Raw genomic sequence first — 17,888 nt, forward strand, 5'->3', positions numbered from 1 at the left:
TTTTCGAAAACATTGGCCGAACGTCGATCCGGTTCGGTATGCTCTATACCGGGCGGTTCGGCCCAATACGGCGAACCTTGGTTGGAACCATCCCGATCTGTTGCTGGTATAGTTCGGCACTCCATGAACTAGACGGTTCGGGATGGTTCCGCCAATTATGCTTGGCGTAATGGATTCCATGCTAGAATAGCTGGAGAATGAACTCCTTTAGTAAGTTAAAATCTTCAAGAAGATTTATGTAAGATCTAGCTACTTCAAGCTCATGTATAACTCTGATTGCTTTTTTAACAAATGGAAGTTATTGCAATCCACCAGGAAAAGGTACCTTGGTTCAAGTTTAGGCAAATTAGTTTCACTAAATTAAACTCTAAAGACTGTCTTGTACTTCAGAATTTCAAATTAAATCGTAATTTTAATCTGTCTGCTAGGCGTCCACCGTGCAGGATCTTTGCATTGGACATAGGTCTGTCATTTTCTACTCATTAACCTTATTGCTTAGTTAAGATAACCGACAAACATTAGTCTTATTTATGCACTAGTACAAGCAATGATTAAAATGCATGCCAAATGTATTTTATTTATTATATAATTTATGCTAGTTGGTTATCAGCACATCACAAGACTGTATACTTTAGTTTGATCTGAGTTGTCCATATATCTGTCTTTTTATCTAATATATAATTTGTGCCTGTTGGTTATCAGCACAACACGAGTCTATACTGTACTTTTGTATCATCTGAATTGGCCCTATATTGTCGTGTATGTTGCTTCTATTGATGTCTATTAGATAATATTTACTTGTGTATGACATAAAGCAGTATTAGTTTGTGCCTTCCTTATTATCAATCTGTGTAGTTCATTGCGAACAACCCTGTTTATTCTGGCTCTTCCCCATGACTGAAATTATTTTTGGTCCCCTTTCCCCTTCATTCAGTGTTGGAAGTTTTGATATATAGACTGGACTCGCAACTAAGAAAATGTCATAATTTTACACCAAATTAAAAAATCAATGTATCCCTTAATCATAAAGCTTTAAATATTGTTACCCATACATGAGCTTCTCAATGTAGCAGCTACATGCATATGACACCTACAATTTGTTGATAATTTTTAGATAGTTACTTGTCCCCTTTAGTTTTTTATTATGAATTTTGAGATTATGCAATGGCATAGGAATATCATTGCATGTGAAAATACTTAAGAACTCAAAGATTTATGTCCCAGTGGGATGGAAGGCATCCCGGCCATTCTATCTCGTTCCTATGAGAAAATGAGATCAAGATGGGGTCGGACTTCGAAACCCATCCATGCAGGGAGAGAAGAAGAAAGAGAGAAGAAAGAAAGGAATATGAAGAAAGGAAAAAAGTGAAAGGAAAGAAGAAGAAGAAAAATAAAAAAGAAAAAGAAAGGAAAGAGAGAGAACAAGAAAAAGGAAAAAAAGAAAGGAAGGGATAAGAAAATGAAACAGAAAGAAAAGAAAAGAAAGGAAGATAGAAGAAAAACAAGAAAAAAAGGAAGAAAAGAAAAAAAGAAATGAAAGAAGAAGGAGAGAGAAAAGGAGGATATTCATCGAGATGCAGGACCGGAACAGTTGTCGGGACAGGATGGGACATTAGGGCATCCTGTTCTATGGAGATGCCGAGACACCTCTGTCCCATGTGATTTAAAACCTTGTAAGAACTTATGCAATGCAATTGTCAAAAAGTACCTTAGATATGTAGGATATCTTGTGATCCTAGATTTCTATACAGCTTTATAATTTAAAAAAGTAGTTGAAATCGACCTGTGTCTTAAGGAAATTGAACAAAGAAATGTATTGTAGCATCGCAGCTATGGATCATTTTACAGGATTGTGTATCATTCCACATAAGCCTGGTAGATTCACCATACCAGCTCTTTATCAGCGAGTGACTTTAATTGTACTACAGGGTCACTTCAGATCTGACTGTACATCTGTCTCATTTATACTTGCAAGCACCCAACTAGCATGGCCTAAATGTTGGACTAGTTTAGGTTCTGACCACCATCATATGGTCAATGTGACCGAGGAATCCAACAAGAATTTATGAAACACAAAATACCTTCTATATAACATAGATTACTTGTGTTTTAGGCTAAATCATGTAGAATCACAAATTTATTTCACATCCAAACTTGAGATCCTAATTCAATGGACCATATACTTTTCAACTCATTTTGTTTTATTTGGAATCAAACAACATGAAATAATGTAAATCTAATTACACCAACTGCCTTTTTTTAGATCAAATGGTGTTTTCTTGAATTCCTTTTATCTGTATCTCAATTTTTAGTATAACCAAAATAACAGTATGGCTATGCCTGTAATTTACAAAATAGGTGGACCTCGTCCTGCTTCTTGTGTTATGTAGTAATGAGCATATTTATCTGGTCAAATGGAGAGAAACTATAGTTTTCCTTTTATTTTTTGTTTTTGTTGTTTGTTGGCATGGGGAATTTGTATATTGGATTAAAGTTTCATAACTAGTTGCTTGGATCTACCCATGTACCAGCCCACTCAGTCACTGTGATATATATTAGGTTAAGCTGCTGTCAAAGTCTTTTGAGATATATATGTGCGTATATGTATGTGTGTCTATATATCTATATATCTGTACATATGTTTTTCCTAACTTTGTGCTTTTATAATTTTTTTTAATGATTGTTAGTGGACAAGGGAGACAAAATTTCCACATGCGGTCTGGGCTGCTGGTCGTGCCCTCATTGCGCTTCTTCTGCCAAATTTTGATGTTGTTGATAACATATGGCTGGAGCCAGCTGCTTGGGAGGTTTGTCTTGGTTCATACCTTTCTGACAAGGATCAACCTTTTGGCATTATTTATTTAAGCAGTGACCTTAGCAAAGAGTTGAGTGTTCATAGCAAGGAGATATGTAGCATCAAAACACAAATCTTTTGGTCCTTTAAATAGTTTAATGTACTTACACTAAAGAAAAATTTAAACCTCCAAACGTATTAGTTTTGATAGAACCTTGTCAACAATTTTGGCATATAAAAACATATCAGTTATGATTTCAGTTAATTGTCTCAATTTTGTACAAATTGTTGATAATATATTCACTGAATTTATATAATTATCTTGTGAAGCAATCTAAGGTTAATTAATTCTTTGACAGCAAGAAATTGGTTGTGTATGTTATAGAAAGGCAAGTTGGAGTACTGTGTAGCTGTGTGATTTATTTTTTGTCATCATTTTAGCATATTTCTGTGTGTGTTCTGTACTTTTATTGCATAGACAGAATTTAGTGTTATTAATCCACTAGACATTTATATGGAGGCTAAAATGTTGAATGATTTTGTCCAACATTAATATCTGCTAAAATGTATTTGATCTAATTCTCTGTATAACAATTTATTTTTCAGACTAATTCTTACAAAAGGGCCAACTGAGGATTCTCCTATGCCCACTGTGCTGCTAGAAGAAGCTGATTGATGACAGCTTTAACCTTCTTGCAGCTATGTGGGATAAGCCAGAGTTCTTGATACTTATTTAAGCACAACTAATGTTACCTAATCAAATTTCAAAACCATTCAACTGGTGATCTATCCAGGAAGTCATCTTTTCCGGAGTGTATTTTTTGAATTTGTTACAGTGCTTGGGTCATATTGTGTAATGTCTATTATGTCATTCACAACATTGAATAATTCTTAATTTAGACTTTTAAATTTAAGCCAAATGTCAACTATGTTTGCATTTGTGAGAAGTCAGAAACGTATTTCTTTCATTTATGAAGCATATTCCAATCATTTATATCGGACTCACTCTTCATCTGCATAGAAATTTAGCATGTCTTATATATTAAACAAATTATTAGTGCATATACAAAGCTACTATTTGTTTTGGTATCATTTCTGCATTTGTGCATATGCAACCCTGGTTTCAAGTACTGGTATGTGCCAATCCTTGCTTGTTAGCATGTAGCTTGTCAGGCCGATATTGGCATCTGGCACTGGGTTAGTGTCAGATATCTAGTGTGCTAGTCTATATCAACCCCAGCCAGTTGGGCACCGTTGATGTGACTTGGTAATGCTTGTTATGAAGCCATAATTCCTTTATTTGTTTATTATATTTATTGTTTTATTGTTTTATCATGCTACAACATGGCCAGGCATATATTGTTCTGATATACGGATATATCCCATGCCGGCTGCACTTGAATTCTAGCTTCCAAGTTTCTGCTATGTTGTTTGAAATTATCTACATCTATCATGAAATGTTTGTCAGATGGAAATAACGACGACTTTTATCCTTTCTGTTTTTAGGGAATTGGATGTACAAAGATTACAAAGGCAAAAAACAAAGGCTCTGCAAATGGAAATTTGGAATCAAGATCATACCTTGAAAAGAAGCTCGTCTTTTGCTTTGGTTCATATATTGCATCTCAAATGCTTCTTCCTTTTGGGGAGGAAAACTTCTTGTCCTCATCCGAGCTCAAGCAAGCACAAGAGGTATGCTACATTTTGCTACTTTGGGTTGCAAAAGCTAGTCCTAAAATTATTTTGTTCCTTTCTGAACAATTTTTTTTGGACTTATGATCTTTGTTTCCTCTATTATATGATTTTTATCTACAGATAGCTACTCGGATGGTGATTCAATATGGATGGGGTCCTGATGACAGTCCTGCCATTTACATTAGTAGCAAAGCAGTATTTACGAATTCTCAAATGCTCAAGTTCTATCTATTTAGATATATGAAAACACATTCAGCACTGCTTTTTTTTTTTTCTCCAATATTGTCATGTATCAGCATGCTTTATGTTTCATATATAGTTTTGCTATGGAATATAGGATTTGAAGTATAATGTGCTGGTGGCATGCTGGCCTGTTAGTGGTACAGTGCTTACCGTGCCATGTCATTCCATTGCTAGTGCTTGGCACGGATCATGCCAATGATTGGCATGGAGCAGGTATTCTGCTAGTTGTCAAGTGCTGTTAAAGTAATCAACATATTATTTGTCATTCCCGCCAACTGGCAGGTAAATCCATGCATGAAACTTCACTATTCATGCAAAGATGACAAAAATATGTAAAGCATGGAGTGTTGAAGGATTTTCCAAAGCTATTTCATTTATGGTGTTTGTCAACTTTTCATGTTGTGTGTTGAAGTATAATTTTCTGGCTTTATTACTTCTATCTTCAGCTAAATATGTTGTGGTGGATAGAATCAACAATTCAAAAACCGCTTAGTTTACACTTCATACTGAATCATACACATTGGTACGTTAAATGCTTGGCTCAGGCAAAAATTGACCAAATAGCACCTGAATTGGCTCGACTTGAGTGGTTTAGGAGTCGATCAAGGATGATTCGCTAGAATTAGCCTCGAACTAAGCGGTATGACTACGTATCTTTTGCATGTATCAAGGATATTTGTCCTTTCTTTCCACTATTTAATAATGGAAATGAGAACATGGAGAAACGGCAATGTGCTGCTCATATTTGCATTAGATTTCTTTCATATTAGCAATTTTTCAATTTAAAAATCACTTCTAGCTAGGTAACAGTGCCTCTACACTTTTTTTCAAAGATTTCTTCAAAAGTCTGAACCTTTGTAATTTACTTTAAAACTTTAAACTAATGGTAACTCTTTAAAATTGAGTTCAGAAGTCAGAACTCAGAACATTTTTAATCATCAGATTCATGCTCATGAAAATCATGTTAATTTGGGGGTTTTAGGTGGATCCCCAAAGCGTATACAAAAAAATCATGTACAGTCAAAAGTAAGTCTAAGCAAACAGTGTTTGTTTTAGTTGATTTTTTGCTATATTGTTGAGAAGGGTCCGATCTATAACCTATCAGAATTATTTTTCATCTTTTTTGAATTTATTCTCATAATTTTGATAATACTAAGTAATGAGTTTTTGGGGAAAATTCATATCATGTTGGCACTAATTATGTGTACATGCTATCAAAATTTGGACAATAATGCTTGCGATTTGGGCCTGCTTGTGTTTCACCTAGGCTTAGGCCCAAGATCATTCTAAGTAAATCAACCCAAGATACCTCTGCTTGGGTTGATTTTTTTTCTCTGTTATGCATATCCAGTCAAAGCCTTAAGTGAAATTAATTTCCATGATTATTTTGAGTTTTTGACTTTATTTTGAAACAACTTCCAAAAAATTATATATATGGTGTTAGATAAATATACACTGTTTTCTAAGATATGTAGTATTTTTTTCATAAAATTGTTCTTAGTTAATGTCAATTTTTAACTAGCAAATCACCAATAAAAGGAAGATAAATTGATGCACTCATGCACATAATGTGAATGCACTAATGGAGTGTGTAATAAACTTCTACTTCAATCCAAGGTATAAAATGTTTCTAAAAATTAATAAAATTGATGACAATATATGGCTAAATAAGTGCCTGCCATCAATCATAGCATGTTAATGGTCACACTATAGACTAGTTCAATGATTTCTAAGGACTTTATTGCATTTATTTGCTAATTTTAACATTGGTTTTAAATTTATTCTAGCTTCCAAGTTTTGTTTAGCTTACTAATAAATACGAATATCGCTAACCATGGTATGCCACACTGACGTGTACTAAGCGTACCATATTGTATTGGTAAGATATTATGGAAAAAGATTTTTATTTCATACTTTCAACTTCATGAATATAGCTTTTTAAATAGATTAAAATGGAATAGCTACTATAGTAGCTTTGCAATTGTATCCACACACATATAGAAGCTATACAATTGTGTCTAATAATAGGATAAATTTGACTCTGGAATCTATAATAATTACTACCATAACAGTCATGATATTTACGACCATAATAGCCATGATATTCTGAGCATAATAGCCAGGATATCTGATCTTGGAATCCTTGAGGTCATACTTACCATAGTAGTCATGATCTTGACAACTCATTATAATATTCACTCATCTTCTAACACTCCCCCTTAAGTTGGTGCGTAGATGTCAAGTAAGCCCAACTTGCCAATGAGAAAATTGAAAAGATGAGAGGCCAGCCCTTTGGTAAGTAAGTTGGCCGCTTGTTGCAAAGTGGGAAGAAACAATATACAAATAACTCCAGTTTCAAGCTTTTCCTTGTAAAGTGCCGGTCAACCTCAACATGTTTGGTGCAGTCATGTTGAACTGGATTATGGGCAATACTGATTGCAGTCTTATTATCACATTACAACTTCATAAAAAAAATTACGGAAAGATATAATTCACCTAGAATTCACTGCAGCCAAAGTAACTCACAAATATCATTTGCTATGGTTCTATATTCGGCTTCAGCACTGCTCGATACAACATTCTGCTTCTTACTCCTCCAAGTAACCAGATTCTCCCAAACATAAGTATAGTAGCCAGTGGTGGATTTTTGGTCGGTTGAAGAACCTGCCCAATCAGCATCCGTAAAAACCTCTATATTCCTCTGAGAATGTTTCTGAAAAAACAAACCCTTCTCAGGAGAACTTTTCAAGTAGCGCAAGATCCTATAAACCGCATTAAGATATGCTTTCCGAGGAGAATACATAAACTGTTTTACTCTATTTACAGCAAATGCAATGTCAGGTCTTGTATGAGATAAGTAAATCATCTTCTCCACTAGTCTCTGATATCTCGAAGTGTCAACCACCTCGTCTTTTTCACTATCCCCCAATTTGACATTAGAGTCAATGGGAGTATCTGCAGGTCTACAACCACTCACTCCAGTTTCTTTGAGGAGATCAAGAATGTACTTCTTCTGATTCACAACCCCTTTTGAGAGTGAGCAACTTTCATTCCAAGAAAATATTTGATCAGTTCCAAGTCTTTGATTTCAAACTCCTTAGCCAAGCCACTCTTCAATCGTTCTATCTCAACAACATCATCACCGGTTAGAATGATATCATCCACTGACACAAATGAGAATAGTAATATTCTTGCTGTCTCCATGCTTATAGAACATAGTATGGTCTGATATCCCTGATTCTTCATCGATCTAGTGAATTTGTCGAACCAGGCCCTTAGAGATTGTTTAAGGCCATATAAAGACTTTTTGAGTCTACAAACTCAGGACCCAAACTCGTAAAGCCAGGAGGTGCAGTCATATAAACTTCCTCTTTCAAATCTCCATTCAAGAATGCATTTTTAATGTCCAGTTGCTGTAATGGCCAATCAAGGTTAACAGCTAATAAGAACAATACCCTAACAGTGTTTAGTTTAGCCATAGGTGCAAAGATCTCTATGTAGTCAATACCATAGGTTTGTGTAAACCCCTTTGCCACTAATCTCACCTTGTATCTTTCAAGAAAGTCATTAGATTTGTATTTAACAGTGAACACCCACCTACAACCCACTATCTTCTTCCCTCTAGGAAGATCCACTACTTCTCAAATCCTGTTCTTCTCAAGTGCCCGCATCTCTTCTAACACAGCTTCCCTCTACTCTGAAATTCGTAGAGCATCCTGCACAGTTGTTGGAATCTCCACAAGAGAAAGGTGAGAGGAAAAAGCTGAAAAAGATGGTGATGGATTACTATAGGACACATATTTGGATATTGGGTATTTAGTACATATTCTAATACCCTTACAAACAGCAATGGGAAGATTTAATTTATTGGATACAATTGGAGAATTGGAATTGGAATTAAATTACATGAAGAATCTTGATCCAGCTCCGGTTCAGACTCATGACTATGAAGAGAAGCCTCGGACTCTTTTTCTTGAAGAACATCCTTTTTAGAGTAGACTTTTCCAAAGTGCCTGTCTATGTTTACTTCTCTTTCATTCTGATCATGAATGTGGTGGGATCACAGGTGAACCTTCAAGTTCTTCATTATTTAAAACATTTGAAGGATTTTTATCAATGTTTGTTGCCGAATTTTCACTTTCAGCATCATTTTGCTGGTTTGGATTTTCATTTTCAGCAACAATTTCATTCTCGGATGCGAGTGTAGGGACATCCACACGATGGGGAACAAAGGAAAAAAGGAATTCATTTTCAAATGTGCTAGAATTTCTCACATTTTCTCTCTCTTTCCCTAAAGATGAGAGTTAAATGAAGTTTGTTCAAAAAAAAGAGACATCCATTGTTACAATTTTTTTTTTTGAAATGGGGTCTTAGCACTTGTACTCTTTTTGGGTAGGTGCATATCCCACAAATACACACTTAATGGCCCTTGGGTCAAGTTTCCCACGATTTTGGTCATAATTATGGACATAAGCCATGCAACCAAACAGTCAAATAGGTAAACAAGAGGGTATTTGAGAGTTAGAAAATTTTTTTGTGAGAACATGCAAGGGAGTTTTGAAATTCAAAATCTTTGAGGTATGCAATTAATGAGATGCGTGGCTATAAGAATTACTTCACCCCAAAGAAAGTTAGGAACATTAGTTGCAAAAAGAAGGGCTCTAGCAATTTTCAAAAGGTGTTTATTTTTTTTCTGCAATCTCATTTTGTTGTGGGGTATTAGTACAAGAACTTTGATGGGCAATACTCTTTTTTAAGAAAATTATCCTAAAGTTGAATTAAAAAATTCTCAACCATTGTCACTCAGAAAAATTTGAATTTTTTAATGAAATTGGGTATGAACCATAGATTAAAAATTTTTAAAAATTTTAGCAACTTCAGATTTTTTTTTTAAAAGGTACATCCAATTAATTTTAGTATGGTCATTAATGAAAGACAAACTATTTTTTTTTTTGAAACTATAGGAATCCTTGAGGGTCCCCACACGTCACTGTGAACTAATGAAAAAGGTTGTATTGGCCTATATGGTTGTGAGGGAATAACAACCCAATGTAATTTTGCCAAAGTACAAATTTCTCATTTAAATGAAGATGGATCTTTATTCAAAAATAAATTTGGGTACAAATATTTTAAATAGTGAAAACTCGGATGGCCTAATCTATAGAGCCATAACATTATTTCATGATCAGTAGAAAAAGAAACAGAATCAAATAGGTATCCTAAACAAGTCTACTAGATCGTGATCCATCTTCAAAGAAATAAAGTCCTCTTTCTCTAGCAATATCAATCATCCTTCCCGTTATAAGATCCTGAAATTCACAGTGAGAATGGTGAAAATTAGCATGACAATTCCGATCACAGGTAAGTTTACTGATGGGTAATAAATTATAGGATAATTTGGGAACATGAAGGACATTATGGAGGGTCAGTGTAGGTAAGATCATGATCGAATCCTTCTCGATAATTGTCGAAAAAGATCCGTTGGCAACCTTGATTTTTTGATTGCCTGCACAAGGACTATAAGATGAAAACAATTGAGAGCAACTAGTCATATGATCTGTTGTCCCAGATTCAATAATCCAAGGATTCTGAAAATCAAGGGAGGTATTGAATGACACAATTGAGTTACCTTGGTGGGCTAGAGAACAAGGAGTGGTGGAGAATTGTGAAGATTTAAACAATCGATACTGTTGCTCCAGTTGTTCCTTCGTGAAGTTGGCCGAGTTAGATTCAATCGATTGCTCCTGAGTATTATCAGTGATGGTTTGAAGAGCTCTCCCATTGGGCTTCTTCTTTTGGTTAGGAGGCTTGCCATGAAGGTGCCAGCAAGTCTCCCGAGTATGCCCCGGCTTCCTGCAATGGTCACACCATGGCCGCTTTTTCTTCTCCGTCTGCCTCCGATTTTCAGGTTGCAAGAGCTAAACTTTCATCTCTAGGAGAACAGGAGACGAGGATGAATGAAGCATTACCTTCCTCCGGCTCTCTTCTAGTCAGATCTCAGAGAACACTTCCCTAATAGAGGGCAGTGGCTTTGACTTAAGATTCTTTTTTTTTTGTCTCATCAAATTTTTGGTTCACACCAGCCAAGAACATATACACCCTATCAGCATCTTCACCCTTGTTGTCTAGCACATTCTTCGGGATCTTTTAACTCAATTGTGCGATATAGGTCCAACTCCTGCCACAGTATTATCATCTCATTGTAGTAGGTGGTAACATCTCGATCTCCCTATGTCGATCGTCATAGCTTAGACTTCAACTCAAAGATTTGAAAATAATTTTTTTGATCAAAATGTCTCCTCAACATTATCTCAGATTTCTTTCACTGTTGAGAGAAATAGATAGATCTTTGCAATGGTCGGCTCCATGGAATTGAGGAGTTATGTCATAACCACTGCATTCTTCGTCGTCCAAGTCTGAAAATTAAGATCAATTTCAGCGGGCTCTTTGACACTACCCATCAGATATCCAAATTTGGCCCGACCTTTCACGGCCAACTTGACCGATTGCAACCATTCCAAGCAAGGTTCGCTGTACCGGTACCGGTCGGCGTGTCGGTGCCGGACCGGTATGGTACCTGTACCATACCGTACCGACACACGATACGCCCGGGCGTACCGGTCCGATACCGGTACATAATTTTTTTCGATTTTTAATTTTTTTTTTGATTTTTAAAGTTAATAATTGATAAATACAACCTCAATATGGCATTATATTGCATATTATTGACATATTTGGGTTCAATTTGGAGTTAGGTTGCAGTACAAAGACTCTTGATCCAAAATTTTAAATATATATTTATTTACATTATATTACAACTATGTCATCTTAAAACTAAAGAAAAAATATATAAAATACGCATTAAAATGTATCTAAATATTTAAGTACAAAGCCAAATAACTGATATACGAACTTTAAGATGTACTCTGCATTTAATTTCTTGTCGAGTGTCTGTGACGTTCGTAGATATCTGGATCATCAACATAGTCTGAAGGGACATCAGTCCAACCCTCTAGCCAAGCTGCACCGTACTCTCGAATATTCATCATCCCATAAGGCATCCTCTCTAGATTATAAGACATCTCAGACCTCTCGCTAAAATTCTGACTCTGAGAAGTATCCTCGAGATGATGGTACAGTTGTGGAGGAGCCCATCCAAATATGCCAGTAGCAAAATCTGATCCTTGAGCTGCTCCAGGCTACATAGGATAGTAACCACTAGAAGATGATGCCTCGGATGCACCATATGCATATGGATCATAAGGTGGCTGTGAATAATAGGATCCATAATGCGAGGATGATCCAGATACATCCATGGACCCTACTCCACGTGCAAGATCGTCCGCAGCTGCATCATGTGCTGGACGACCTCTAGGAGTCCGTCGTCTATATGAAATCGGCTCCCCACGATCTCTACCGATTCGTCCACCATGATCCCTATCCTGTGTGATATGCGTAAACTGAGACTCACCAGTGAATCGAATATCACCTTGTGGCTGTGTCTCATAAACGGTGGTCTCCTGTCCTCCAGTTTCTCTCTGATCATCAGATCCATGGCTACTACTACCAGTATCATCATCACTCTCTCTGGTATCCATATTTGAACCAGATCGCTCCTGTACTCTCGAGAGTGGTGCACGTGCAACTGTCTTTTCTTTCCCCCCTTGTGCCCCTCTGTGACTGAGTTTTCTGTGATTGGGAGGATGGATGCCTTCTTGCTGACTGCCGGAAGGAACGTCTATACATCTCTCGCTCGAATCTCTGGGAAGATGTATCGGATAGCGAGTCATGTGATGAATGAGTCCCTTGTGTCTCCTCAGATTGTGGTTGATCAGCTGGAACCCTATGTGGAATATTTTTTTCTGCCCATTGCCCTGGATCCACCTTGATCTCCCTTGCCACCACACTGGCTGGTCGTGGAGGGGATCCTGGCTCATCAAGCTCTGGCTCCTGCTGCTGACCTGCAAGCCATCCGATGATTGGATCGTCATCCTCGTCGGTATAATCATCCAGCGTCGGATCAGTGTATTTCAATTGAACTTCCTCCTGAATACATTTTAGCCTCAACCTCAGATTGTAGTGAACATATACAATATCGTCGAGGCATTTTTGTGTCAGACGATTTCTCTGTTTGCTGTGGATAAGGGCGAAAGTGGACCAATTACGCTCACAGCCACTAGCAGAGACCGTCTGAGAAAGAATACGGACAGCCATATGTCTCAAATTTTCTGCTGACGTTCAAAATGAATCCACCATTCAGCTACAAAAGTAAAATTATATATCAAATTTGATGATATTATTAAGCAAAATTACATATCAATCTACATTGCTCATTATTGATATGTAATTTACTTGGATTCATCTGCTTTTTGCTTACGACCGCTGATGGGACTCCAAAACTGTCTGATCCCTCTCTAAATTATTTCGTCTGAAATAAAATATATTTATTATTTATAAATAAATCAGATCGAATTCAGTTGAATAATTACATCTGTTTCAAACTAGCATACCTCTTGCAGACACAACGACGCGATTTCTAGATCGGGCACCATCTTATATATGACATTGCGAAGAGCAGCAAGAAGCTCGCTATCCATATCTATCTCTGGAATAGTATACTGAAATCTCGGATTCAAGTAATAAGCTGCAGATAAATTTCAAGACTGATTAAGCATAATTTTTTTTCATGTTTCGAAAAAATATTTTAAAACATTCTTAAATCCAAACTTACCAGCTAGATGCAAATCTCTGCCATCTGATAGTCCCAACGGCGTTCAATAATGTTAATGAATTCTTGAGCATGCTTGGGATCATTCTCACTGATCTGTTTCTTTGTCCTCTCCATCATGTAATATAGGAAGCCCATTTGGGGGTATCTCTCGCTGTCCACGGCGCGAAGCACCTCATATAAAGGCTTGATAGCCTTCACTATCTTCTCAGCCCACTGCCAAAATGACTGACTCGTCGTCAAGTTCTCCACATGACTTCCATCAGTGCCGGCCCTCGCATATCTGCTCTCCTGCCACTCGGCACTGACAAACATCTGACGTAGGGCTGTTTTCTTCTGAAGAAGACTATCAAGTGCTATGTAGTTGGAAGCAAACCGTGTGATACCCAAATTAGAAATTAGATTTAAGTAGTTTGAATTATTCTAAACATGATTCCCAAACTCTGATTTTTTTTCTAAAATTTAAATTTTTTTTAATTTTTAAATAAATAAATATTTAAAAATATTTAAAAAATATATAATTAACAAAAATTAACAATTTTGGTGTCATCGTGTAGATCTTCCAAAGATCTATCACATATAATTAAATCATCCCAAAATCACAAGATTTTGGCATGATTTTCTCTTATTTTCATTCATTCTCATTCTTATCCTATTTTTAACAACAAAAATTAAAAAAAAAATATTTACTAAAAAAATAATACATTATCTTACCTCCGGCCAAAGATCAGCCTCTCCTCGAACCACTCCTGCAATTTGACGGAATTTTTTTTCTAATTTTTCGAAGGTCTCAACGATTTCGTTGAGACCTTCGGACCCTCGGGAGTTCTCTGAGACATCTCAGAGAACTCCAAAGCAGGTAAGGGTTCTTTTATGCATGTGATCTCCGACCCCCCCCTCCCCCCTAGTCACTTTTGGCACATGGGGTGTCGGTACGGTTCGGTTCACGCCGAACCGAACTGAACCGGACCATATCGTCCGATTTTAGACGGTATGGAAGCGAACCGGACTGAACCGCTCGGTTCGGTACCGGTTCGGGGTGTTTCTCGAAAAAAAATGTCCGAATCGGACCGTTTGAGCACCGGTCCGGCTCGATACGCACCGTACCGGGCGGTTCGGCCCGGTACGGCGAACCCTAATTCCAAGTAATTTGTATTATTCAATTTTGTGTGAATGGTAAGTGGAAGAGTAGATCCAGTGGAATAATCTATCTTGAGAGGTGTGCCGGTGACAGTATTAATCTCTATTGTGGCTCCAAATGAGGAGTCCTCTTTATCTTCGATTGATCTTGTCATCGCTGTCTTCACCATCTTAGATCAAAAAATATTGCTGAACCAAGATTTGATTGCTACAGAAAAACGGATCTGAGATGATCAGTAGCAGAATAGGAATCGATAGAGGCTGGACAGCAACTGGCCGATAGCAAGGGAGCCTCTTTCAGGGCTTGTCCGAGACGATAGGACTTGTAGCATGTCTGAACAGTGGCAGCAGAGGGTTTTCTAACCCTAGTCGGCGGTGGCTGGGCGGTTTTTAGAGTGGCCGGTAGCTATGGTGGAGCACGGCTAGGGTTAACCTTGGTCTAATATCATGTGGAAAAAGATTTTTATTTCACACCTTCAATTTCATGAATACAACTCTTTAAATAGATTAAAATAGAATAGCTACTATAGTAACTTTACAATTGTATCCACACACATATAGAAGCTATATAATTGTATCTAACAATAGGGTTAATTTGGTCCTGGAATCTATAATAATCACTACCATAAAGCTATGATTTTTACGACCATAATAGTCATGATATTCTGACTATAATAGCCATGATATCTGATCTTGAAATCCTTGAGGTTATACTTACCATAGTAGTCATAATCTTGACAACTCATTATGATATTTACTCATCTTCCAACAAATATCGATATAGTATCAAGATTTGGTTGGTATATGAGTTGAACCAGTGCGTATTAAGCGGAACAATATTGGAGTGCATACCATATCGTCCTAATTGTACCACCTAGTTTCAAGTGGTACCATGATAAAAAGTGAGAATGAGGCTGTCTTGATACGAGGTGCATACCATACTGGTTATATTGTCCTGAACTGATAACACGCTAGTATGATACTCGATACCAAGATTGCTGACCTTATCCTAACCTCAGCATTTATAGAAAACCACAACTTGAGCACCAAAGTCAATACTCCCATCTTATTCCTTGCAAAACATAGTATTATGATAAGGAAATATGATAAGAAGTCCAAAACTAGATTTTGGAGCTAATATGATGTTGTACCAAAAACTTTGGGGCACATCTATGCTTACCAATTGATAGCCTTTGTTAGCATGATTCTTGAGATGGTGCATGCTATATGCCCTACCAGGGGTTGGTATGGGTTTAATCCTCACTATTTCGAACCTTGCATAAAATCCATTATTGATGAGGGGGAACATGAATTAGGAGAATATCTGGGTTGAAAGAAACTACAGGCATTTTACAAGGGTATTTTTGTTTAGAGTTTGTTGAGAACAACAGCTGCAAATATAATGTAGTGTCCATGTCCCCTCTCAATTTGCCTCTACAAATATGGCCACTTACTAATGTTGGGGTTTTTATTTGTAAATGATTCAAGATTGACCAATTAAATGTTACTTTTGTAGAAAGATGAATAAGGTTTGACAACCCAATAAGAAAATAAATCATAGAATATATTGGATTAGCTAGTTGTGCATCAATTATGGTTCACTGTATCGACTTGTGTCGCTTGGTATTGGGTGTGTCCTACCATATAAGTATGGTACTAGTATTGCATGGTTCAATATAGTCTAGGGCCAATTCGATATGTAGTAGGTGGAAACAAATTTATTTTGTCTAGTTTCATTTTGTACTAACCCATATTGCCTATTTTGTGTGTTACGATAGCCGAGAATGTGAAAAGGGTCTCTTGGAAGGTTTGCTGTATCAATGTGCACCCCAAACCGGGCTTACTATACCATACCAGTACAAAATTGACACTCAGTATGTGGGACATACCAAGCCTCAATGCATTGAACTGACCCCCATACCAGGCATACTGACACCGTACTAGCATGGTACTGGTATGGGATCCTGTATTAGAATGGCGAACCTTGGTTTTCTGACCTTCCGTCAGTATAGGGGCATATCTTGCAACACTAGTAACGTATCAATATGATTACTAATGCCCTTACAATGAACCTTGGTATCAAGTAAGAATTTTATATGAATACTTATTAAGATGCCCCATTTTACACTCATCTAAAGTTCCTTTTCACATGTTTGGTTCTATTATTGTGATTGATTTTGTGATGTTCCCTAAGCTTTTAACTAATTCTCAATGACGGTAGATCTAATGGAGTGCTTCATTTTTACTTGTGTCAATCCTATCCTTGTATTTGATGTCCTGTTTTTGGTTTTCTTTCTTTTCTTTTTTCAAAACCAGCTTTTCACAAAGAAGGATACATCTTAATCAGCTCTTGAATTTCAGCATTGCCTTTAGCATTCAATGATCCTTGTTTTTAGATTTCATTTTGTAACATTTTTGTTTTGTTCAACTAAATATCTGATTCAAAGCAAAAATCGCCGACTCAGAATTGGACCTCGTGTCGGCTAGCCGATGGTACGAGTTAGTATGCCCCTGTAGCAGACTGTATCGGATCCGAACCGACACTAAAATGAGGGATGAACTAGAGAGGAAAAGAGAGAGAAATAGAGAGGGGGGAAGGGAGGGAGAGGGAGAGAAGGAAAGAGAGGCTGGCGGTGGCCACCGGAGGGCTACGGAGGTTGCGTGCTTCCCAGGCTCCGCAAGAGAAAATAGAGTAAAGAGAGATAGAGAGAGGGGGGAATAGAGAGAAGGTGAAGGAGGGGAAGGCGGCGGGGAGGCTGCCGGAGGGCCGCTGGGTGGCTGTCTGATAGCCCAAAACAGCCCGTGGCCATAGTGGGTTCAAAACAAGGATGCAGCCCCCATTTCGTTGTATATTTTTAAAAAACGATATACAGTGAAGCCAGTCTTTCTCTTTCCTTCGCTCCCCTATCTCTCTCTCTTCCTCTCTTCCCTTCTCCCTTGCTTCGTTTTTGCTGGCATTCTAAATTGAACACCCAAACTGCACTGGTAAGTTGCTTGCTGGTATGGTTCAGCATACCCCGAATTGTCCGGTTCGGGGCAGTTCGGTGAACCATGATTTGGAGCCTCATCATTCTTTCTTATTCCTTCATACTTCTCTATTATTGGACATTTCAACCTAGTTCTTGTAAGGAAATCTTAGATTTGTTGAAAGTTTTAGAAAACTTTACTAGCAATAAAGACTAATTAGGAAGGTAGCAAAAAAAGATTAATTGAGAAAATGTTCCTTTAATCCTTTTAGTTATCAGAGATTCAGCAACCTTCATTATAGTTGCATTCGATGTGCTAAAA

General features: G+C 37.2%; 1 protein-coding gene across 2 annotated transcripts in view; it reads left to right on the forward strand.

Annotated features, from left to right (window-relative positions):
• The window catches only part of LOC105048932 (probable inactive ATP-dependent zinc metalloprotease FTSHI 5, chloroplastic), a 72,419-nt gene that overhangs the window by 41,272 nt on the left and 13,259 nt on the right, over window positions 1–17,888 (forward strand). For both annotated transcript variants that reach the window (XM_073261131.1, XM_010928433.4), the window contains 3 exons: window positions 2,688–2,807; window positions 4,301–4,486; window positions 4,610–4,684. In XM_073261131.1, coding sequence (XP_073117232.1) covers window positions 2,688–2,807; window positions 4,301–4,486; window positions 4,610–4,684 — 381 coding nt within the window. The remainder of the gene's footprint in view (window positions 1–2,687; window positions 2,808–4,300; window positions 4,487–4,609; window positions 4,685–17,888) is intronic.

Source organism: Elaeis guineensis, chromosome 7, assembly GCF_000442705.2.
Source record: "Elaeis guineensis isolate ETL-2024a chromosome 7, EG11, whole genome shotgun sequence".
NCBI lineage: Eukaryota > Viridiplantae > Streptophyta > Magnoliopsida > Arecales > Arecaceae > Elaeis > Elaeis guineensis.